The sequence below is a fragment of the Urocampus carinirostris genome, chromosome 2, assembly GCF_059441175.1.
Source record: "Urocampus carinirostris isolate Australia breed hairy pipefish chromosome 2, RoL_Ucar_1.0, whole genome shotgun sequence".
NCBI classification, from domain to species: Eukaryota; Metazoa; Chordata; class Actinopteri; order Syngnathiformes; family Syngnathidae; genus Urocampus; species Urocampus carinirostris.
The window spans coordinates 10319812-10345451 of record NC_142350.1 but is presented as its reverse complement, the minus strand read 5'-3'; the positions used below and the strand labels follow the sequence as shown (position 1 = coordinate 10345451).

At 36.7% G+C, this 25640-nt stretch overlaps 1 protein-coding gene across 1 annotated transcript in view; it reads right to left on the bottom strand.

The window, feature by feature from the left end:
- The window catches only part of ext1c (exostoses (multiple) 1c), a 93900-nt gene that overhangs the window by 57518 nt on the left and 10742 nt on the right, over positions 1–25640 (bottom strand). The window contains exon 2 of the mRNA XM_088328860.1: positions 15555–16879. Coding sequence (XP_088184986.1) covers positions 15555–16507 — 953 coding nt within the window. The 5' untranslated portion in view covers positions 16508–16879. The remainder of the gene's footprint in view (positions 1–15554; positions 16880–25640) is intronic.

Genomic DNA, 25640 nt, shown 5'->3' with positions numbered 1-25640 from the left:
CATTTATATTTGATTAATTTTGCTTTTTATTTGTTATGTTTACAGAAATAACAATACAAAATATTATATAATGATCACAAAATTACCATTTTACGACAAGAGTAAATATTTTATTGTATTGTTAATTAATAATGATAAAGATTATTATTCATATAATTTACACTTTTTAATGTATTATTTATAACTCATTTTAAGTATTATGTAAATAAAAATATACAGTAATTGGATGGTTACATGTATAGATAAATAGGTATCTAATACATCATATAACTTTGATAGAATTAACAATTTAAACTTAAAACTTATTTTGTTGCATTTTATTTTCAGATGAGTAATAACAATTAGGGCAGCACGGCGGCACAGTGGTTAGCGTGTGTGCAGCTCAGTTCTGAGGTCATGAGATCGAACCTCCTGTGTGGAGTTAGCATGTTCTCTCCGTACTTGGGTGGGTTTCCTCCGGGCACTCCGGTTTCCTCCCACATTCCAAAAACATGCATGTCAGGTTAATTGGCCGGTCCAAATTGTCCCTGGGTGTGAATGAGCGAGCGAGTTGTCTGTTTCTGTGTGCCCTGCGATTGGCTGGCAACCAGTTCAGGGTGTCCCCTGCCCACTGCCCGAAGATAGCTGGGATGGGCTCCAGCACCCCCCCCCCAACCCTACTGAGGATAAACGGTGCAGATAATGGATGGATGGATGGATAATAACAACTACACTTGAAATTAGTTAAAATTTTACTGGAGACATTACAGAAGTAAATTGAGAAAACTAATCACTTTTATAAGCAATATATTTCTTAAAAGAATATATTTTTTTATTTTTCTTGGAAATGTAAAAAACAGTAAAACACAGATAAAATTATGTTACATTAATTTTTGTTGAATGCATTTAAAATTATATTAGCAAGACTATCTTGTGATTGACCTTTTTTTGGTTTGTTCTTTTGGTTTTAGTGATTTTATACTGATGTTCCTTTTTAAAATATAGTTAAAAACTTTAAGCACCCATTGAAGTGCGTTCATGTCCTCCCTGGGGTACTTGTGCCCCCATTTGAAAACCACTTTCTGGAGCTAGCGTCGTTAGCAATACTGGACAGGAATAGTCCTACAGGAATGCCGGTTTGGGCTTCAGGGAAAGGAGATGAAGAAGAAGGTCTTCTGTGAATTAGCTGGATCTTTTCCCAGCACAGATCAATGATGCATTGCCGCCAGCCAAAGAAGGGAAAAAGAGAAGCTCATAATTTGTATCTGCATGCAGCAAGCTCTCTTTTTGGCACTCATGAGCTCTTCAGCCGAGCACACAAAAAGCACATCAGTATGCTTAGGTCGCAGCCTCACAGGATGATTTGTGTCTGAACTAGCACACCAACAGGAAGATCTGTTGCATTTGTCCCCCTTTTTAAGATAAACGGAAAGCTGAGATAGCTAAATACGTCGTCAGTCTACAATCAGATAAAGTTCCGAACTTCAATCTTTCGTCTGTGATCCAAGGTCCTTTTCACCAGAATTATTCTCTGCTGTGACCTTCACCATAGTCAATTTATTAACCTTGAAAGTGGTGAGGCATGGAAAGCACTTATAGAAGCGTGCAATTTATGAGATTATAACATTGATGCCTTTAGCCCATCTGCTGCAGTTGTTATGGAAACATGCCACAATGTAAAATTAAAATACAGTCACATTTGCTTGTAGTGTCTCTTTTACCTTAAACCTAACCAACACAAATTACATGAACACCTTGGGCATATTATGTACCATTTTGGGGCATTCAATGTTTTGGAAACGGTATATGAAAGAGAAAGCACTGTTATTAAAAAAGGATAAGAAGCCAACATGTCACTACCCAGGGCATACTATGTCCCATTATAGGCTTTTTGATGTTTTTGAAATAGTAAATGAAAGAAAAAAACACAAACTGATGAAGGCTAGCATTTTACTACCCAATGTCAATTGTGACCCTTTGTGGGAGTTTCGATGTGTTTGAAATATTTCACAACGAGAAAACACTTTAAACAAACTACCGGTCATAGAAAGTGTATCTTTTACAACTAGGGCATATTGTGTCCCATTATGGGCTTTTCAATTATTTGAAATGTTAAAGAGAAAACATTTTTAACAAACTACTAGGAAGCAAACTTGATTACACCTAGGATATATTGTGTCCTATTATTGATTTTTTTTTTTAAATGTTAAATTAACCCCTTAACGCTCCTGTAAAAATGCCTAAAATCCCAATCCAACATGTATTCAAAGTAATTTGCTGTTCTTGAACCATTGGGGTGAATATGGACAATTTTGTTCTCTTTTAAAAGGTAACATTCTAAAGTGACTCAAAGTGCTACTAACATTGAGTAATCCGAGTTGGAACACACAGAAATTGTTTTTTACTCTCACCTTAATTTATTTTGCAATTAAATGCCTGCAGATGAATGTAGCATGGGCATCTTAGCTGGAAGACAGGTGAAGCTTGAAGCCTTACCTGGTACCTTGTTAATCTTGATCACAATCTCAAAAATTAAACATTGGATTTTACACATTTTTCTAAGGGTAGGTCTAAGCGTCTCCAAAAGTGAACATTTGAACAGGACCAGTTTACAGCTATAAAACCTCTGCAACTGTCCAATTAACTTTGGCCAAATTTGTAGACACTTTAATAGAGTTATAAATGTTGGACTTCTCTTACCAGAAGTCAATCAAAGATTGTGCACACTTGTGCTAAATTCTGGTTCGTAAAAATGAGATCACAAGTGGTGTTATGGACATTTATTTTGGGGTCTAAATCTAATAATTAGTTGACCACTGCACATTAATGGTAAGATATGCTGCCTTTATTGGTTTTGTTTCAGACTGACAGCGATGTTTCTGTGATGAGTATATGTTGAAAGCATATCTTGAATCCCAAGAGTTTAAGCTTTTCAATAGGTGACATGAACACAGTTCCTTAAAATAAGCAAAATTAGCATCCAACAGATGGTAAATTATCTTGCTTATTTCAAAGTATTTTCTACCACTATGAAAAACAAACTTACACACCATAAGTAACATGTTATACTAGCTGCTTACTAAGATAATTTTGCTATTTTTAAGTATACATTTTCTTATTTTACTTGAAACTAAAAAATAAATATACAATGTTTTTGCCAATGGGGTAAGAATTATTGTTATTTTTTTTGCAGTGTAGGAATTTGTTGAAATTTGTTATGAATACATAAGACACCAAAAATTATTATTTCTTTTCAAATCTGACATTTATGAACATATTGACGGATAACAAGTACAATCAATTTCACGATTCTGGAGTGTAGAACAAAATTCAGGGTCTGTACACCTTTTTCACTGCCAAATTCAAGTACTGTATATCCGCACTATAAAGCGCACCGGGTTATAGGGCGCACCCCCCAAAAATAGTTTTTGGTCCTATATTTTCCATACATAAGGCGCACCGGATTATAAGGCGATACAATGGGAACGTCGACAAAACAGTCAGATAGTTCAGTCAAACTTATTACCCCCTTAACATTCCGAAAGCTTGCAAAGAAGCAAATACGTGTCGTAGACACGTGCGGATGCGGTGTCCGTACGATGTCACCAAACAAACATTTCTTAGTTTTCATTTTATTTTTTGCTGGCAACTGTGTGGACAGCAAAGTAAAATTTTTATTGTGCAGGGAAACGGGGTTCTTTACTGTGCATATGACAATAAACACTTTGAATTGAATTTAGTTTGAGAATAGACTCATCAAAGAAACATCAAGATCGTTCTAAAACAAGAGACCAGGAAAATATAAATCCGCATAGCTCACTTAAGTTCTCTTGCAGCCATCACGTTCAATAATGATACGTAACCATGGTCTTCTTACAACCGTGAGTGTAAACAGAATAGTAAAAAATGTTTTCTCTATGCCGTAGTGCACCCAACGTGTGATTCACATTCATCTTTTTCGGCCAATTGCAGGCTTTGTTTTGCCCCTTTAGCCTACGTGAGCCTGTAAATGATAAAAAGGATCAGCCCCCTTTACCTCCGAATAACTTCAGCCAATAGTGACTGATTCAGATGATGAATGACACATTGGTTAGGAAATGAAACGCCGGTATATAAATCCCAGCATACACCGCCGATTACTTCGCCTTCGAGGGAAAATCTAGTCGGCGGCTGCTTGCCTTAGTTGCAAGACTTTGCGACTTAATATTGATCCATATATAAGGCGCACTGTATTATAAGGCGCATGGTCAGCTTTTGAAAAAAAAAAATGGCTTTTAGGTGCGCCTTATAGTGCGGAAATACAGTACTTTTTAAGGACTTTCAAAGCCAATTTTAAAATTTCTCCAGTACCATTAAAATAAAAAATTCCAGTGTGAATCATGTATTTTGCAGAGTCACAAAGGTATCTGCAATTTACATATGCGTTTCTTCATCTTGTGTGTGCATCTATCAAGACATGTTTTTCAGATCTTGAGTAAATCGTGGATATATATATTTTTGGAGACAAATCTCTCCCCTTATGGGTGATGGGTACAAATATGTAGCTTTGAGTTGCAGGAAGTTCTTCCTATTACAATTTACCACTGGGGAACACTTATTCATTTTTTTGAATGGCCCATAGTAAATGTCCATAATTAATACATGATTCTTGCATACACTTTTATTAGTGCTCAATTTTTGTATAGTATGCACATGTCTTCTTGGGCCATACAAACTAATACAGGCTGTCTTTAATCACGAGGGAAGAAGAATTACAATGGCAAACCGAAGCCACCAGTAAGCAGTGTCAGTGTCCATAAGCAGACTTGTTGAGAGACGAGGCAAGAATTCTAAGCATTTACCAACACTTAACCCAAAATTCAACCACTTCTTTGTCAGTGAAAAACATTGAAATTCAAGCATTTTCAAGGATTCCAAGCACCCGTACGAACTCTGAAAGTTATAGAACCAGATCTATAAAAATAATGATCCATGGGTTTATATGTCACAATAAACCTTGGAAGGCTAGACATACATCAAAATCTTGTTTTACCAAATGACCGTAAGCAGCAGAGTAATCCGAGTCGGACCTTGTTGGGGTATGGATTGCTTTCTTTGGAGGCTTTCAAATAGATCACAAGACATTTATTGGTTCCAGGGATTCCCTGGAGTTCATCTGGCTCCTGTCTGTAAGGTAGAATTGCTGGGACGGAATATAGATCGACCCACAGCTGTCTACGGAGCGCCTTTGATTAGCCCCCACCGTATTGAAAAGCAAGACTGAGTGTGACAGCGTGTAGATGCCTGCACAGAGCATTGTTACGGTGAACGTGGTAAACGGTATTCTCAAGTAGCCTGATGCAATGAATTCGCAACGTGATACAATAAATGCCTTTTTTTTTTTTTTTTATGAATATCAACTGTCTGGTAGGTAGCCTTTACTCAATTACAATTACCACAGTTTTGAGTAAAAATAAATATATATAAAAAGGGCGTAAATGTATGATCTTTCGTAATGGGTAAAAGGTCGGCAGTTGCCGCATACATGGCACACCATGCAGAGACATATGGGGTCATTGTAATAGACTGCATCTCATACTAGACGTGGTTATAAATACGACATTAAGCACTGAGCAGACTATTAATGTGTGTACGTGGTGAAAGAATACTTGTAAGCTGAACTAGTGGTTAGAATGTACAAAATCTAGTCAGTATTTATTTTCAATCACAAATATTGAGAGTAATTGTGTTTTAAATCAAAATGCCAGAGTAAAAAATGAAAAAATAAATTGAGAGAAAAAAGGAACAAATATAAAATAATATTTCTAAAATGCATAACAATTAATAATGTAAATGGGGATGAAAACGATATCTACAAAAAATCTGCAAAAATGTAAAACATTCAAAAATAAATACAAACATATTTAAAATAACACATGAAGAACTTAATACAAGAAAACTTGGAAGTATAAAATTACAATTCAAAAGAGCAAAATAATGCATTTTCATGGTAATAAATAAATAAATTAATAATAAATACAAAAACAAAATTCCGAAAATACAAATAAATGGATACAAATAAAAATAAGAAATATACAATTATAATCCAGAAAACCAAAAAATAATTATAAATGGGAATTAGAAATATATGAATGCATACAAAAATAAAAATGAAACTGAAAAAAATACCAATTAATAAAACAAAATACAAAAAAAATAAATAGAAAAAGATGAAAATATGGATCTCATCTCATCTCATTAGCCGTACCGCTTATCCTCATTAGGGTCGCGGGGGGGCTGGAGCCCATCCCAGCCATCTCCGGGCAGTGGGCAGGGGACACAAATATGGATGAATAAGTAAAAATAAGAAATGTAAATTATAATTCGGTTATTAAAAACAAAAATTAGATATGAATGCAAATAAAAAACAAAACACAAATATTTATAGAAATGAAAAAAAAATATATATATATATATATATATTTTTTGGGGAAAATCCCCAAATAAATGCATGAATTATAAATAAAAGTAAAAATAAGAATTTTTTAAAAAGTCAACTCTGAAATCAATTCCGCAAAAATATCTATAAATGGGAACAAAAACAATAGACACATATTTTATTGAATAAAAAAAATCCTTAAAATGAATAAAAAAAATAAATACATGAAAAAAATTAGATCTAAATACTAAATGTATCCCTAGTCCACTATGAGGAGGGATAAAATATTCTGCAGTTTGTTTCCCATTGATACTGTTACAGATTAGTGTAATCGAATATCATGTTGCTGTTTTTAAAGCTAATATCAATAAAAGAATAATAAATGGATAATAAAAATTGAGCACTTGGGTGAAGCGGTGATTAAAAACAACTTTTTCTGTACCAATACAATACAGATATTTAGCCTTGTAGTATTGTCCAATCCTGAGATCAGCTGTGGTTTGTTATGGGTTTTTTTCACAATTGAATCAGGTACTTAGTTATGATTTCACACAATTTTGATGCCTCAATTCGATTCAGGTTAGTATAACTCACTTAAATTTAAGTCCACACCTAATGGAAAAGGCTTATTTCTTTCAACAAATTGTTGTTTAGGAAGCGCAGGAGCAGAACATGGGATGGACTTTTTACATATAAGCCCTGATAAACTGTGTTTTGGGGGGACTTATATCACAAAAGCGCTACAACCTACGGCCGAAAAGTGCCCGGAGAGCAACTCGGGCGAAGTTCCCTTCTACTCTCTTCCCATTCATCAAAGGTGATGAAGAAGCCGACAGGAGAGGAGCGTGGAGCCTTCCCAACGCAGCGATCATTAAATGGAAGTTCAACAGCAGACCTCATGACTAATTCATGATGTTCGCAGTATTCTCGGGACGCGCACAGAATAAAAGAGTGCCTAACTGCGGCGTTGTCTCCTGTGTTTGCCGATGTCGGGCTCATCACAACAAACAACCATGGAATTAGAAAACATCGTGCCGGAAAAGAAAAAAAAACCTTAAATATCCTCTTGAGACTTCCTGGAAAAGATATACAGCTCAAATTGATTTTGTTCTTAAAAGGAACGGAGTTCTTTTTGTTTTAGCAAGCTCTTACGACAATGATACGAGAGGTTACGTATATGAAATGGATGGTTTTGTGTTAATTTTGCTATAATATTCATAATATGGTTATGGTTATAACTGTGGTGTCGTTCTGCAAAACAACAGTGGCGAGCACACCGTCATATGTCATCACTGTGTGGTATGCTGGGAGCACGGCGGCAGACATGAGAACTTTACAGGGAGTCATCAACACAGCCCAGAAAATCATCTGCTGTGATCTCAAACCGACCACCACCTTCTTTATTATTATTTTTTTTAATCTTAATTTTTCTACTTTGTTAAGAGTGACAATAAAGACAATTCTATCCTTTTCTATTCTTTCCTAAATATGCTCTCTGGCACGGCCACTTTGGTTCCGTAGCGTATAGGTAGTAAGCAACACCATAAAACTCTCCACAAATGTGATTCAATATTTATATTCCCAAACAAAAAAGGCAGTATAGTAGGGTTTAAACCATGTTCCAACAACATATTTCTGTCATTGACTGATGTTAAATGTGTAATATTGTAATCGCTTGTTTTTCGCAGTTATTGTGGACTAGAACCCCCTGAAATATGCGAAAATTAGCAGCAAAAATCAGTAGTCCACCGCATTATTGCTGGCTACCACTCGCAGCAATAGTCAACCTAGGAAAATGGATCACATGGGTGCATTTTCAATTTAAGAGGAAATAACAGTAATAATAATAAAAAAAAAGCTGCCACGCATGATATAAATTTGCTCTCTCGGCCCTCTGTCTCAGCAATAGATGACTGGGAAAAATGGATCACAGCCTAAACAATGCAGCACATGTTAGGCTGTCCACAAACGCACGTTTCAGGGGCCCAAACCCCTTACCTCTCAAAACAAAAAGATAATGACGTTTTTGGCCCCTTGCTCTCAGCAATAGTCAACCAGAGATAATAAATCGCGGCCACAACCGTGCATTTATTATTAGGCGGGCTAGAACAGCACACCTCCAAAGTAGAGGCTTCAGTCAGACGCTGCAATGTTGGATTTGAGATAATGGATCACAGTTACAAGAGTGCAGTTAACATTTTGGTGGACAGAACAGCAAAAAGTACAACGAGGCCCAACAGCAATATGTGATAGAGGATAATGGATATTAGAACTATTTTCCAAGATTATTTGGTTCAATATTCTGTGTTAGAAAGATGGACATTTCATCAATGACAGACATTCATCATGACAACAACTGATGAAAACGGACTAGCGGAATGAATGCCTATTTCTTTTTGCTCTGAATCAGCGGCAGCGGTCATTTTTTCTTCAGTTTTGAAGAAAAAAAAAGTAATACTCAATGACCTACGAAGGCCAATGGCACGTTATTCTAATGGTCATAAACCCGTAACGCAGCATTTTTATGAAAGGCTGTGGCGTAATCAAGCATTGTTAATCACCAAAGGGATATAGAACTGAGTCACGGTAGTTAAAAAGTGAAGGGATTTATAGGATTGCCTATTCGCTGAAATACCAGTTTAACCCCAATACCTCACAGGGTTATTAAAACCCTTTATCTCTACTATGAAAAAGATTCATGGATTTTACATTAGCGATTCCTTTGGACATTACAGATTCGAATGTTGATGACACAATACCTGTATACTTGAAAATAAATATTTAATAAAAAGTTTAGTGGGCAACAACCCAAATTGGTAGTTTAATAAGTATTAACTCATTTTACAAAGACGAGATTTTTCTTGACACATTGTCACAAATAAAATCTATATACAACAAAAACTATCTATTCCTTTCGCCATGATTCAGTGATTTGCAAACTAAGGCGCTGGGGCCATTTGCAGCCACAATCAGTTTTTCAGAGGTCCAAAGATGAGTTAATTTGTATTTGGCACAAATAATAGTTACCAGAAAACCATGAAACAGTATAAATCATCAATAAGCAACTACATACTCATTTTATTGTGTACATGTTTTTAGTGAAACATAATTCAATTTTGGAACCTAACCTGACTTATTTTCCTTCCTGTGTCAAGGTCTGAACTGTGAATATTAAAAAAACAAAACAAAAAAAAAACGGTAACCTACATTAACAGGGTTCCTACAGATTAAGGCAGGTCAAATTCAAGACTTTTTAAGACTGTTTTTGCCTTTTGAGATGAAATTTAAGACCAAGTCGGCTAAAAAACACTACTACAACAAAACAGAAAAACACAAGTATTTCGAAGACATTTTAATGCCAAGTAAAGCCTCATTTTCAGAATAATGAATACAATGCCTTTTGGGACGTTTCGAGGATCCGCAGGAACCCTGGTAAAAGACTTTGTGCCGCCATCTCCTGGTTCATTGCTGCCTAAAATATTCTTCCTACCTTATGCGTTCCACCCCAAACAGCGCTGCTAAAAGTAAAAAAAAAGCAGATAGGTGCAGTGGGAAAAAACGACGCACACCACCTTTATAAATACTTGGAAAAAAAATCTGCTTTATGCAGGAAAAGACAAAAGCAAAGATGTGTAAATAAAAGTGTATTTTTGTTAATTGATAAATAAAACTAACCCCTTGATTAGTTCATTTTAAGGTAAAAATCAAAGAATATAAATGGCAAATAACTTTGCCAGAATAGTTTCTTATTACATTTGCTGCCATTCAAATAGATTTTGTAAATAAAAAATGTTTTCCCTGTCTTGGAAAGTGAGTTACTGGTACACTCAAAAACCGGATACTTAGTAAAAAAAATAAATTACATGAGAATACGTGGTTGGTACTGAAAAGGACAAAAATGCTGAAAATCTTACATGAATCTTAAAAAAATACACCGGTGAGGTCAATAGTTTCAAACAGATGTAATCCACCGAAACAAATTAAATGAAAAAGGGACACTAGGTTCCTGTTCTTTGAGAAATTAGAAGCATCTTGCGTCCCCCTCCTCCCGTATTGTCACCAGCCAATCCTTCTCTGCTCCACTTGGTCTGGACAACGGCGAGTGAGGTTGCCAGAGGCTGTTCCTGCTATGATCCCGCTAGCTCCCGCCAAGGTTGATAAAGGGTCGCGATTAAGACCTTGAATGGATGTCCATTAGGTAGTTGTCCTCACAATTGGGAAACCCCCAGAGCCATTTCCCCCTTTCTTATACAAAACTCAAGTGCTTAAAAATGATTTTTTTTGCACTAGATCTAAACATGTACCTTTTGTAACATTAAATAAATAATCACTAAATTTAGCAAGCTTGATATTATTGATCATTATCATTATTAGGAAAAGCAGTTCTGAGGTCATGGGTTCAAATTCAGCTACGAACCTTCCTGTGCGGAGTTTGCATGTTCTCCCCCGTGCTTACGTGGGTTTCCTCCGGGCACTCCGGTTCCCTCCCACATTCCAAAAAACATGCATGTCAGGTTAATTGGCCGGTCCAAATTGTCCCTAAGTGTGAATGAGCGAGGGAATTGTCTGTCCCTGTGTGCCCTGCGACTGGCTGGCAACCAGTTCAGAGTGTCCCCTGCCCAATGCCCGGAGATGGCCAGCACCCCCTCGACCCTACTGAGGATAAGTGGTGCAGATAATGGATGGATGGATGGATTATCATTATTAGTTATCTCAATAATATGAATATTATTATTTCAAGTATTATTTTACTAATGTCAGAAAAAAGAGATTTTACAAGACAATAAAGAAATGTTTTGCAACCAACACAAAATATAAATATTATCATCACGTGTGTTTTTAATGTTTGTATTTACAACATTGTGCAAAATAAAAAAATATATATTATTCATAATGACATTGTAGTTTGTGGATTGTTTTTATTTTAAACATTTTTAATAATATCAGAGCAAAAACAAACTAAAACATAGGCTCTGATTTTTTGAGTGAACAAGCAAACAATCAATAAAAACAAATACATGAATGAATAAATACATAGATAAACAAATGGGCTATTTTCTTCAAAACAACACCCCAAATATGGTCTGAAAATAAGTTAAAAGAAAATTGGCTCAAATTCTTTAAGTTTAAAAACTTTGAACTTAATTTAACTCTTGAGGTAAAGCGTTAAGGCTAATTTAAGTAAAGTTACATCTTTGAAGCCCATTAAACTCTGGGGTTAAAACTTAAAAGCTGATTTAATTAGTGAATAAAAGCTTTAAAGCTGATTTGACTCTTGAATTAAAGCTTTGAAACAGCTTTAACTCTTGGGTTAAACCTTTGATACCAATTTGCCTCGAATTAAAGCATTAAAGCTGATTTAATTCTTTGGTTTGAGTTTTCAAATAGATATATCGCCTGAGTGAAAGCTTTAAAGCCGATTTAAAACTTTTAATAGCACTACATCTAACCAAATTTTGAGCTGGGTAGTACCGATACCCTGTATTATAAACCTGGTCATATTTTGTCGATATTTTTATATATTTGTACTTGCATACAGCTATTGATACGGCGTCACCCACCACACTTGTAGCAATGTGGTCAGGACCAAAACAGGAATATCTGAAAGTAGTCCATATCTTTTTAAGTAATTATTTTTTTAAATCAATGTTTTCAGATATGCTAGTCTTTCTTGATGGGGGACTTTTGTCCACACATGTTATATAGATTGGTAATCTTTTTGGTATCATTCCTATAAAACTAGTATTGAACATTCCTAATCCGACTGTTTCATCAGTGATATAATAATTGTTATTTCTTGGTCCGGATTCATGAAAGGTGATTAGACTTTAGCCTGTACAAGCCATTAATCCGGCCTGGCCTTTATCAGTTGTACTCTCGTCCAACATAAACACGAGGAGAACGTCATCGTTAATACCCCAAAGCGTAACGTCGACTTCAAGCTATTTACGTGAAGGATTCAGACTACGGAGGCTGAAAATGCAAAATACAGCGCAATATTTTTAAACCAGCACAGCCAGACAAGAAAGGAAAAGTGATGGTTTCTAACCCACATTTCATGTTTTTCCAAGATTGAGGGATCAAATGTTATTTTTGGACTTTGCTACGTCGCGGTCTGAGTAAAAGGAACTAAGTCAATACTGAGCCCTTTTTGCATGTTGATTTATTATATTCCCGCAGTGTATTTTGTTTTTGCAACCAAGCGAGCTTGTCTTTAGCATGTCAGATTAATCGACTATCCCCTTCAGCGGCGATCAGAACGAGATCACAATTTAAATGTGAACATTTCGTCCGTTTTGGTTGGTTTGGTTTCAGAAGTGCTTAGCAGCTGTGGGGAAAAAGAACACCAAATGATGACTTGCCTAAGGTTGTCCTTGATGACTCAATGCATACGTACGTTTGACAGCAATTTACGGTAGGGAAGACCGATGTGTGGGATCCAAAAGTATGAGCTAGCGGGGCAGTGTGTTTAAGGGCCACGGTATCGCGATGACTACCCCACCTGCTCATTTGCATTCACCGTACAACATATGTGTCTTTTTACTTTATTAGAGAATCCTCCAAAGTGATGAAAACTAGGTCGCTAGGCTGCAGAGCACCTTTTCCCTCTCACCCTATTCTTATATTTCAACCACAGTTCTCGATCTTTGTCACACTCACATCAATTTGGTTCAAGGGAACCAAAAGTAAGTTTTGAAAACTTTATGAGCTGCTGACATGACTTGTTCCCTTTATGTCTATTCCTAATTTTTCACTTTCCTGCTCCAAATTATTTTCTCGCATTCAAAATCCAGATGCACACATTGTACATTCCTGTCGTCTCAAACGTCGGTCAAAATTAATGAACGTCTAGGTCATTTCTTAATTTCACTCACTTGATTTATCCCCCGTACTTCTGCAACCCCTCCCACTTCTCCTTTGACGGACTTGTCCCGGTCCCTCCAGGCTAATCTGCCCGCGGGGCAGATGCATCCGCTCATTAACCTGGTACCACCTTATAAGAGCCTCATTAACCCTGACACATGCACAAAAAGCTTGTGGCAAGAATAGTGGTGATTATAGGCACGTCTTTGTCGTTTTTGATGGATAGGCACTTGCTAGGAGAAAGGAGAACAAGACCGGGTAAACTTAGACTTGAGGACCCAGACAAACTGTTCCTTCAGATAGCTCAACGTTTTCCTAATAATACTTTGCCTTGAGATATCCAGACAAGACGGCAGCACAACTCCCTCCAGTGTATTCTGCAACGTCTCAAAAACAGGCAACATGGAATAAGTGAGCTCATTCATAGCCTTCTAAGCAATTTCATCAGTTGGTTGCCCACCCCCAAAGTAAACAAGCCAAAAGAAGAAGTTCAGTTGGAGACACCGGCTAACTGCCAGTTCACTCTAAATTGGATTTGTACACGCCGTCAACTTCAAACGGCCCATATTGAGCGTGACGGAACACCAATGAACACCACCCAGTGTTTCATATACCGGATTTTTCGGACTATAAGGTGCACCAGGCTATAAGGCAAAAGTTCGAAAGCAGTCTTCCGTAAAACATCTGTCATTTATAAAGTGCACCTGACTATAAACCTCATTAAAATAAAACAACTGTAATAGAGCACAAACAAGTCTGACTTCATCTCCAAAATGAATTGACTTCATAAAGCGTTACAGTATGTAGTAGCATTTCATTGTAATTATGCATTTAGTATTGTATTCACCAAATGTCCTGGATGATAATTTTAATCAAACTAAAAGCCTTACTTAAAAAACTGTTCTGTGTGAAAGATCAGTCTGTTTAAGACAGACTATAAAACACATTAATCTAAACTAAAATATCCTAGGGTTGCATGAGGAAAAAAAATCATCAGAAAACGAAAAAGAAGAAAAGACGAATTTCATGGAATATTGACATTAAGAAATTTTGTTTCACCATTAAAATGATTCAATTTATTTATAATTCCAGGGAAATGTTTTGTTTTTTAGCTGCACCTTATAATCTGGAAAATACAGTAGAGCTTACGAATCTTTATCACAAGAATTGTACCTCCAGACCAGGGGCGTCAATATATGATAATGGTATTTGCTCATCCCAACTTCATTTAAAAAGTTCTTTTGTTTTTGTTTTGCTTATTTATCACCCAAAACTGCTTAAAGTACAATCCTCTCTAACCCCTAATCGAGTCATTTCCAACTCGTCATCACTCTTCTAAATGGCAATGTGCAGACTTTATAATGACCAGTGCTGTCAGCGCTTGAGTTTTACTGCTTAGTTTAGGTTAAGAGCAGAGTCGGGACCAGATGGCATGTGCAAAAGGCAAAGATTTTATGATCTGCTTATCAACTATATCATTAACACTGTTGAATCGTAACAATGTGCAAAAACTGTGATCGAAAGAGATATTTTGAAAATATTAGATCATGACTATTCTACTAGAAGTGCAACAGGTAATCGATTAATTGGAAAATGATTCATTGAATTAATTGCCACTTATTTTAACGAATGATTAATCGTTTGGATAGTTACCAAACTAGAACTCATCAAGAGTAAATATTCAATGATTACTTTTCTTGTAGGTATTTTTTGATCATTTATCTTATCTAACCTTTTGTATAAAGTAGAACAAACATCCTATATTATAAAAGATACATGACCATTTATAGGCAAGTGAGACATCAATGTGCACTGCGACCCTAACACGAACACCAACAGCTTAGTTTAACAGATCACTCTCCATTCAGGACATGCTATCAAATTATACTTCTCGACTAATGTTATGTTGCACAGACAATAGTCCTAGGTCTAACCTAGATTTAAAATGAAATGATCTGCATTTATATAGTGCTTTTCAAGACAATGACTTCCCAAAGCGCTTTACAGTGTGCTTCACATTTCCCAATAGCGGCCTTGCAGCCATGTAAGGCGCTAACCTGCTTATTGGGGGTATTAGGGGTTCAGTGTCTTACCCAAGGACACTTCGACATGTAACACGGATGAGCCGGGATTCGAACTGGGATCCCTTGATCCCAGGACGAGCGCTCTACCTCCTGAGCTACTGCCGCCCCGGCATTTCATTTCATTTAAAAGCACATATTTGCATTGAATCGGAAGTGAGAGCAACAAATAAAACAAACCAATTACGACCAATCTATTTTTCCAATCTCACCTCTCATATTCCAGGTTGTCATGGTCACAACGGGCGTCTTTATGCTTTTCCCAGTCCTTCCCGTGTCGGCACGTAGTCAAAGAGACAATGTCCTTCCCGTTGTGGATGTGATGGAGAGCATTCCGGGTATCGGATCCGATGCCTGTCAAATATCGCTTTCCTTTGAACATCAGCAGGTACTTTCTCCTCGGCGGGGTGGTGTTCCTTACCAACCATCCCCGTTCGCCACCCTTCTGCGGATGGTCCTTGGAAAAGAGCGGGATGGAGATGTCAAAACCCGGCCTAAAGTGTTCGGTATTGAGGCTGGCTCTAGCTAAAATGGCCTGTCCGATATTGAAACCCAGGTCCTCTGTGTAGTTGGGCCAAGTACCCGAGTAAAGGTTGAAGATGAGGTGATTTCGTCCATCGTTCCAAAGAGGGTAACCCTGTATACGTTCATCTACGTTCGGGACAAATTGTCCTGACAGCTGGTCCCGGTCTAGGGTGTCAATCCCGAGCACAAACAAACACGCTTCACGCGGATCTGATGTGTAATACCTTGACTCTGCTACAGACGTCAAGATTTTTTTGTAGCTTTCAGATACCCGGTCGTTTTTTTCCGAGGGGTAAACATACACCCGGAATCCTTCCCTTCCCTTGTGCCGACACCGGGAGAAGTCAAAGCAAGTCTCCATACGGCAGCGGCTGCCCTTGTAAACAACAGACCACGCTTGGCGGCACTGCCGGGGCGATTCGGACATCCCCGGGTCTGTCTGGAGCTCGTCCAGGTGAGCATAGCAGGGTAGGAAGGCTCGGTCTGTCCAGTTGGGCCACGGTCGCAGGATCTCGCCCTGCTGCCCTGTAAGTATCCGGAGCAAACGTTCAGGTAGCTGGATCCCTCTCCCCAAGTAAAAGAGAAGCAGCCAGCAGAACGTACACAAGCCAAGCAGAACATATTTCTTACGGGCCTGCATGGGGCAGCTTTGACGCCTCACACGGGGCACCGGTCAGCCTGGCCACTTTTAACAAGGAGCTCCCAAAGGAGGGCAACGTGTTAACAAGGACATCAGCGCCTCCTCCAAGTGTGGCCCGGTACACTTCGCCATTGAGGATGACTTAAGTCCAAGTTACCGTCAGTTCGTCTTTGATCGTCTTTCCCATTTAGTATCAAGGCTCAGACAGCAGTATTCAGCTGTCCCGATGGTGGAATTGGTCGGTCCTTCCGATGCTGTGTGCATTTCCTCGGATGAGCAGCCTGCTCGACAGGAGTGACCTGCGATTCCTTGACTTTCCCTGAGCTTGCTGCCTCATGGTTCCTGGCACAACTGCCGCCAGGCAGGCCCCTCCTAAGGAGAAGCAAACAAACAAGAATACAGATCAGTGCACGGCAAGACCTAACAGAAAGCTTTTCAGTTGGTTGACAGAAACCCACATTGTGTTTAGAAAAAACATTAAACATGCAAGCAATAGGGGATATGTCAAATGTGAACAATTGTTTGGATATTTTGTTTTTATTTCTAGTATTTTCCTTTTACCTCCCAATTTTTTCCAGACTTAGACTTGTTTCATGTTAAAATAATTGTTGAAAAGTAAAGGAATTTAAGTCAAGAAGAGAAAAAAAAAACGTCAAAAATGAAGTTGATTTAATGTAAACAAACCAAATAATTTACGTCATTTTCTACAAAATCCCATACAGATCAATTAACAAAACTAAGTTGTTTTATAAAGGGTAAATCACGAATGATTGAGTCATTTTGTAAATAAAAACAAAACAAAAAAAAACTAAACCGTCCAAATATACTGATAACCGTTGTTTACAAAGACAGCTCAAAAAAGAAACACACCCAAATTTGGATCAGTTCGTTTAAATTAACCTGAGAAAGTTACTAATTTTAAAATATTGTTTTCAGCAGTAGTAGTAGTAGTAGTAGTAGTAGTAATAGTAGTAAAAGTAATAGTAGTAAAATCGTGATAGTAAGAATAGTTTAAAAGAAAAAAATATAGCAGTCCTTTTAGTGGTAGTATTGATAGTAGTAGTAGTACTAGCAGAACTTTTAGAGTTACTAATGATTGTAGTAGTAGCAGTAGTAATAATCGCATTATTTTTAGTGCTACTAATAATAGCCACATTTTAACAGTAGCGGCCGTAGTGTTTTAGCAGTAGTAGTAGGAGTATTATAATGTTGATACTAGTAGTACCAGCAGTATTTTGGGTAGTAGTAATAGTATTAGTAGCAGTAGTACACTGCTAGAAGTAAAAGTAGTATCAATATCTGTAAATTCAGTTGTCCTGGTAATAGAGGTAGTTGTATTACCTGTAGCAGTAATGTTTCTAGTAGTAGTGATAACAGTCTTAGTAGTAGTAGCAGCAGCAGCAGCAGTATTTTCGTAGTACTTAGTCGTAGTATTTTTCTGTAATAATAGTTGAGTGGTTGTAGTAGTAATAGTAGTATTTTTGTAGTAGTAGTAGTATTAGTAGGAGTTGAAGAAATAGTAGTAGTAGTATTTTCGTAATAGTAGAAACAGTAGTAGTGGTAATAGTCATAGTAGTAGAAAGAGTATTAGTAGCAGTGTGTTTAGTAGTAGCGTTTTATTAGCGTGATTACACTGCAAAAAAGTATTCTGTTGGCAGAAGCTTTAGCTCCTTTCAATACACTTTTTAAAAAAAATAAGTTATAATTGTTGTTGCAGTAATGTTGGTAGTAGTTGTCGTAGTGGTAGTATTAGAGATCAAATTTGTGCAAATCATTCCCAATGAAGTTGATTCATTTTGGACAATAATCACCCAAACCAGATTGGTTTACTTTCTTTTAGATACAAAATAAGGTTAGTTTTTTTTTGAAAAATCACTGTCAAGAACAGCAATAGAAAACACTCTTGCTAAAGATCCTAAGACTATTGGGTTTTACTCAAAGAAAAGAAGGATAGTTTTCTTTGAAATGGATAATAAAATGTCGCAATGTTTCAATGCAACAAACCAAATAAAAATCATTGGATCACTGCATGTTTGACCCAATTTGGCCTGTGTCGATTTAGAGTATAAAAAAGAAAAAAAAAGAAAAAAAACATCTAAAAATTGTGTAAAAGTATTCACGTCACCATTCGTGTTAAATTCTTAACCGTAGACATATTTGTTCCATACAGTAAGGATGTGTTTGGTGGGGCTCACAGTAGAGGATAGTGTTCCTACAGCCAGCCCTAAAACAAAGGCAGCTTTCAGGACTCACCTGCCCACATCTTCCACCACTCATGCACATTCCTCATTTCTTTGGCCACATAACGCAAGTCGCTTGGATAAATAATACCTTGTCCGATATGAATGAAAGTGTTTTTACCGGTAACGGTCGTGAACATGCCGGATAACGGTAGGATCTGTTTTACGCAACTGGATTGGGAAAATTGATACCAGATTAGATAATCCACATATTAGTTTTTAATAAGGGAGTTTTCACTACTAGTGCTACATTCCTGCCAATTTATACATTTACCCTGTACTAGATTAGTTTTCTTATTTCAAATTATGTCGCCGTAGAATTAAATCAAATTAAAAAAAAAAATAATAAAAATATATTTCTTTGTTGGACCTATCCCTTGTCTATTTCGGCTCTAATCTGGATCTTCTCTGTCACTAATAGCAGAAGACAGCTTTATTGTGGATTACTAATATCGTCGTGGAATTCTACATAGTCTGTGAGTAAACCGGTGCTGCATTGTGTTTGTGCAGATTATTTTGAACTAGTAAATGGAACAATTGGCAGAGATTTGCAGCTATACTTTGATGCGTGGAACATTTCAGGTTTTTTTTTAATGAAGACTGATGATCACTGTTTTAATTAGTAAACTGAGAAAAATCAAACTTAAAAGATATATTTTCCAAGCAAAATATTTCCTTTTTTTCTTTCGCTTGTAAGTAATGTTGCGCATTTTAAGTGTTCTTTTTCTCATTTTAAGTTGTTTTCCTTTTTTACCATATTTTTCCTTTATGGTCTCAGCTCCACAACACCAAATAGTCCAATACAAAATTGAGAAAGAATATGGCAGACAATTTAAAAAAAAAAGATCATTTATCCTCATAGCAAATAACTATGTGTACTTTAATATATTTTTTCTTCTTTTATGACTAGATATTTAAAGTATCCCCAATGTTTATAAACCTGTATTTATGTTCAAGCTGCCAGGTAAAAATGAAAAACAAAGGTTAAATAGGATCAATAAGAAGCTTGTTATTTTTTGTTGGAAAATAATTTTGCACAATTCAAATATTGTATTTCTTATTTAATTCCCTTTAAAAGATTTTCTTATTTTAAATTTATTTTACTTTAGATGCAGCTCCAATTTCCAAAAGGTCGAGTTAGAAATGCAATTTGTTTTTAAAAAGCAAAATAAATAAATAAATACAATCCTTTATGGTAGAAATGCCTTTTTGTATTCAAACTGCCAGCTAAAATTGATAAAGATGTTGTATTTTTATAGATTGATATCTTCGTTTTTGTTTAGATTTTTCATTTTTCTAGTTGGACCACAATTATTGCATTATATATATTATATGGGTGAGTGGGTATATGGCTGTATCCCTTAACCACTAGGGTAGTAGGGGCACCAATTCCTGTGGTGTGTCTTGGGCAAGTACAGCCTGGTGGCACCCATCTCCTCGAGGCTGACAATACACATACAAAAAAAAAAAAAAAAAAAAAAAAAAACAGTCATGTTACTAAATTAACCATAAAGGGTGTCCTTCTTTAAAACAAATAGAGTAATAAAAGTATTTTAGTAGTAGTAGTAGTAGTAGTAGTAGTAGTAGTAGTAGTATCAGTAAGAGTAGTATAGTAAGAGCATTATTTTTAGTACTAGTAGCAACAGCAGCATTTTAGTGCTAGTACCAATAGCTGCATTTTAGTAATAGCAGCACTAGTATTTGTAGTAGTAGTAGTAGAAGAATAGTGGGAATCATTATAGTAGTTTTATCAGAAGTAATAGAAGTATTTTAGTACTAGTAGTAAAAGCAATATTTTCGTGGTAGTAGCACAGGTCATTTTGGTAGTAAATTTAGTCGTAGTAGAAAAGTAGCAGTAGAAATAGAAGTATTTTAGTGCTGTTAGTAATAGCATCATTTTAGTTGTAGTAGCAGTAGTATTTTTAGTGGCAGGAGAACTAGTACAGACGGTCCCCTACTTACGACCATTCGACTTCCAAAAAAAACAGTAGATACGAAAACATTTTCCGGATGTCGAAAAATTTTCAGACATTAACTTAAGTTAGATTTTGTATTGGGTGCCAATTTTTCTGAGTCCAGGACAGTACTGTCGTGCTTCTTTCCGCCGCTACCGGCGTGTGCGCTGTGAGAGGTCACCCACCATCCCCCCCGAAGATGAAATTCGGTTTCCTCTTCCTAGTTTGTGTGTAAACATTCTATACTGTATCTCCTGCGCGCTACGAACTTTTTTATTATAGTTAGACATATTTATTGTTTAATATCTCATGCGTCCATTCAATATTGTTGGTGTAAAGTGTAAAGAAGAGGAGAACAGTTTCTTTTGAAATGAAAGTGGAATAAAAAAGGTTGATGTGGTTGAGAAATTGGGTGGATCGCTTTTTTCCAGCCACTTTCTATCACGGAGGAGGAAGTCGCCTAACTGTTGAAGCTCATTTTCCAAAAGTAAGTTAACCTCAACTTTATTTATTTTTATAGAGCATATCTCATCTCATCTCATCAGCTGCACTGCTTATCCTCAGTAGGGTCGCAGGGGTGCTGGAGCCCATCCCAGCAATCATCGAGCAGTGGGCAGGGGACACCCTGAACTGGTTGCCAGCCAATCGCAGGGCACACGGGGACAGACAACACACTCGCTCAGTCACACCTAGGGACAATTTGGACCGACCAATTCACCTGAAATGCATGTTTTTGGAATGTGGGAGGAAACGGGAGTGCCCGGAGGAAACCCACGCAAGCACGGGGAGAACATACAAACTCCGCACAGTAAGGCCGGGAGCTGGACTTGAACCCACTCAGGAGGTTCCCACGACCTCAGAACTGTGCCGCACACGCGCTAACCACTGCGCCGCCGTGCTGCCCTATAGAGCATATTATTTTATGAAATGTTTATTTTTAGCACAAAATATATAAGCCTTAAACATACTTGTATAAACCTTAAACATACAAAAAAACATAGAACTGAAGCAATTTACGAACAAATTCAACTTATTTCGTTCGTAAGTAGGGCAGCGTCTCTATAGTGGTAGTAATAATAGTAGAAGTATAGTGGTATTTTCAATAGCAGTATTAGTAATAGTTTTCTTTCCACTGCAAAAAAAAAAAAGAATTTGTACCCTTGATACTTATTTGAAATAGACTTTTTCAATTTGTTCTCTTTTTTTAACTTGAAGTTTCATTATACCACTATTTAGATTTTTTTCCTTAGTCTATTACAGATTATTTTTCTCCTTTTAGTGAACAGTTTTTTTCCATCTGTTATTTGTGGAACGATTGCATCGTATATACAATATACAGGTACACATGCAAAAAAAAGGTAGGTAGTCATATTACAGAATTAAACATAGTGAGTGTCCTTCTTACAGAAAAGAAGGGCAATAAGAAGTGAAAAGCGCGCAAGTGTGAGTTGGCGAAAGCAACTAATTAGCAAGGACGGATGCACTTACGGATGCCCGCAAGTATCCCGGCCTAAGTGGCGGCAAAGGTCTGCGGGGTAGCACATCAATCACGGACCATTACGGTGGCGATGCGCGCCGGAGGACAAGCCAGAAGGTTCCATGAATTGCATGCAGGCGTCAAGGAGAGTAAAGGGAGTTGAAGGTGAGGTGAGTAGCACGTATTTTATGATACACTCAATGCAATGAAGATTATTCACGTGTGTTCTTGAATGCAATTGGTCCTTGTGTTCATGTGACCGTGACAATATTTCACGTGTAGAGGGCTACATCATCTTTTAGCACCACATGTCTTGTTAAAGCTACATAGGCCAAGAGCAAAAACAATTGTAATTAAATTATAAAAGAATATCTACATTCATATTCACGCAAATATTCTGAACTTTTTTGTTAACAGACAAAAAGCATGGAATCACCATTCTTGAGCAACCCCTCACTTCGACAATTTATCTTGTAGAAAAAAACTCAGTACGGAACATGAAACAATCATAAGGTCATTCCAAAGTACAACATATTTGCGTTCAGAAATACTAAAATAAATTAAGAAAACACATTGTCACTGTCTGTAAATGTTACTTTTATAGAGCAAGAGCAGGAAAATAAATATGGAATCACTCAATTCTGAGGGGAAAAAAAATTGAATCAGTGCATTTTGAGTAGAAAATAAGAACACACCCAGGCAATTTTCTTTTGCCTGGATTAAGTCTGCTCGTTATTCAGCAGTTAAAAAGGTACGGTTATCACCCCTTGGAGGGCTCCTGGACTAAGTGAATTGTCAAGAATCATGGCTCCAACAATAGAGATGTCTCTTGAGACCAAAGACAGGATTGTCTTAATGAAGGCAACTCTACTCGTATGGTTGACAAAGATGTGGGTTGTTCACAGTCAGATGTATACAAGATTTGGACCAGTAACGAGTCACGAATCTGTATTGGACAAGGTGATGAATTTTGGTTGGTGCCGTTCCGGTGAGATATACAAAGAGGTAAACATCCAAATTCCCAAAGTCCTTAATTATATGGGGCTGCATGACAGGCAAAGGCACTGGGGAGATGCCTTTGGTCAAATCTGCAATAAATGCACAAGTTAACATTGACATTTTGGACAGCTTTCTTATTCCTTTAATTGAATAAATGTTTGAACTCATTTTCCAAGATAATGATGCATCATGCCACAAAGCAAAAACTGTGAAAGCATTCCTTGATGAAAGACGCATCCACTCAATGTCATGACCTGCAAATAGCCTTGATCTCAACCCAATTGAAAGCTTGTGGTGGAAATTAAAGAAAAATATCCACAGCAAGGCTCCAACCTCCAAAGATGATCTGGCAACTGCAATCAAAGAGAGTTGGCACCAGATTGGTGAAGAGTACTGTTTGTCACTCATCAAGTCCATGCCTCAGAGACTGCAAACTGTCATAAAAGCCAAAGGTGGTCCAACTAAATACTAGTGATGTTTTGAATATTTTTCATGATACCATATTTTTTTCTCAGAAGTGAGTGATTCCATATTTCCCTGCACTTGCTAAAAAACATTTACTGACCATTTCAATGTTTTTATTGAATTTATTTTAGTGTTTCTGAATGCCAATATGTTGCACTTTAGAATGGGGAGGGATTTTTAAGGGTTATTGTTCTTTCTTCGTTATTCATTATCCATTATTCGTTATCGGTCAGTTCATAATACGCTACAAAGCCTAGGAGCACTTTAGAATGACCTTACGATTGTTTGTGATCTGAGATTTTTCTACAGAATAAAATATTTGGATGAGGGCTTGGCCAAGACTGGTGATTCCAGACTTTTTGGTAGGGGTTGTATATCGTGATTTTATTTTTGGCGATTTTCAAAATCAATGTTTCTTCCCAGAATTGTGATGTCATATTTGGTACGTAAATATTTCCATAGTAGTATTTTTATTGTATTTCCATGGTAGTATATTTTTTGGAATATTACTGTAGCTTTATTTAGTAATATTTCTGGTGTATTATTTCTGTAGTAGGTTTCTTTTTATAGTGTTATGGTAGTGATATTTTTGGCTGTATTCCTATAGAAGTATTTTTAAAGTATTTCCATAGTAGTTTTATATTAGTATTTTAATAGTTTTTCCATAGTTTTTTTGTTGTTGTATTTCTGTGAAGTATTTTCCCATAATATTGAAGTATTTGTTTAAGTATTTCGGTAGTACTGTTGTATTTATTTATTATTTTTTGTATGATTACTGTAGTTGTAGTTTTGTGGTATAGTGTGGTAATACTTTGTATTTTTTTATTTTAAGATTAAAAGCAAAATGAATTAGGTGCCTGTTGTATTTGCTTTTTTTTTAGGACAGAAAATGAAATCACAATCATCAATTGTATCTGTTTGCAATAGTTGTAAGATCAATTATCAAGAATCATGATATAAATTGAATCGGCACCTTAGTATCTTGATACAATTGAATCGTGACCGAAGCATATCTCCCCACCCCTACTAAATAGCTACACAGAAAAATAGCTAGTTAGATAGTAACGAGGCTAAGAAGGGACACAACTTGTGAAAAAGAACCATTGCAAAATGGATTGCTAACAATAACATTTCAGATAGCTTTCTATATTCCCTGAAAACTACATAGCCTTCTGGACAACTAGCTAGCCACACAGCTAGACAGAAGAACAGCTAGATAGACAGACAGTTATCTAGCTAGCTATATAGCTGTGTAGTGAGGTAGCCATGTAGCTAGGAAGGGACAACGCTTGCTCATTACAGTTATTGCAAAATGATCTCTAACAATTTTTATTCTAGTAAATATTTCTTGAATTCCAGAAAGCTATGTAAATTTCATGACAGCTAGCTAGCTGAACAGCTTGATAAACAGACAGTTATCCTGCAAGCTATGTACCTGTATAGATAGGTAACAATGTAGCTAAGATGGTACAAAGCTTATGCAATTGAAAAAAAAAATGGCACATGAATTTCTAATAAGCTAGATATTCATATAGGTTCTTATATTGCCGGAAAGTACTTTCCAGGCAGCTAGCTACCCAGACAGCAAGAGAGACAGACAGTAATCCAGTTAGCTATGTAGCTGTGTAGCTAGGCGGCACGGTAGCTAGGAAGGGACAAAGCTTACAAAATAAAAATACAGCATAATGACTTGTTAACCATGTACATTTTCAGATAGCTTACTATATCGCCAGAAAGCGATGCAGCTTTCCGGACAGACAGGTAACCAAAGTTCCATCTAGCTATGTAGCTGTGTAGCGAGGTAGCTAGAAAGAGACAACGCTTGGGAAATAGAAACATTGCAAAATGCTAACAATCTAAATAATCAGATTTAATTGTATATTGTAATAAAGCTAGGTAGCTAGCCAGGCAGTTATCCAGCTAGCCTTATGGCTGTGTAGCTAAGTAGTGAGGTACCTAGGAAAGGACAAAGCTTTCTATCTATCTATCTACCTTGG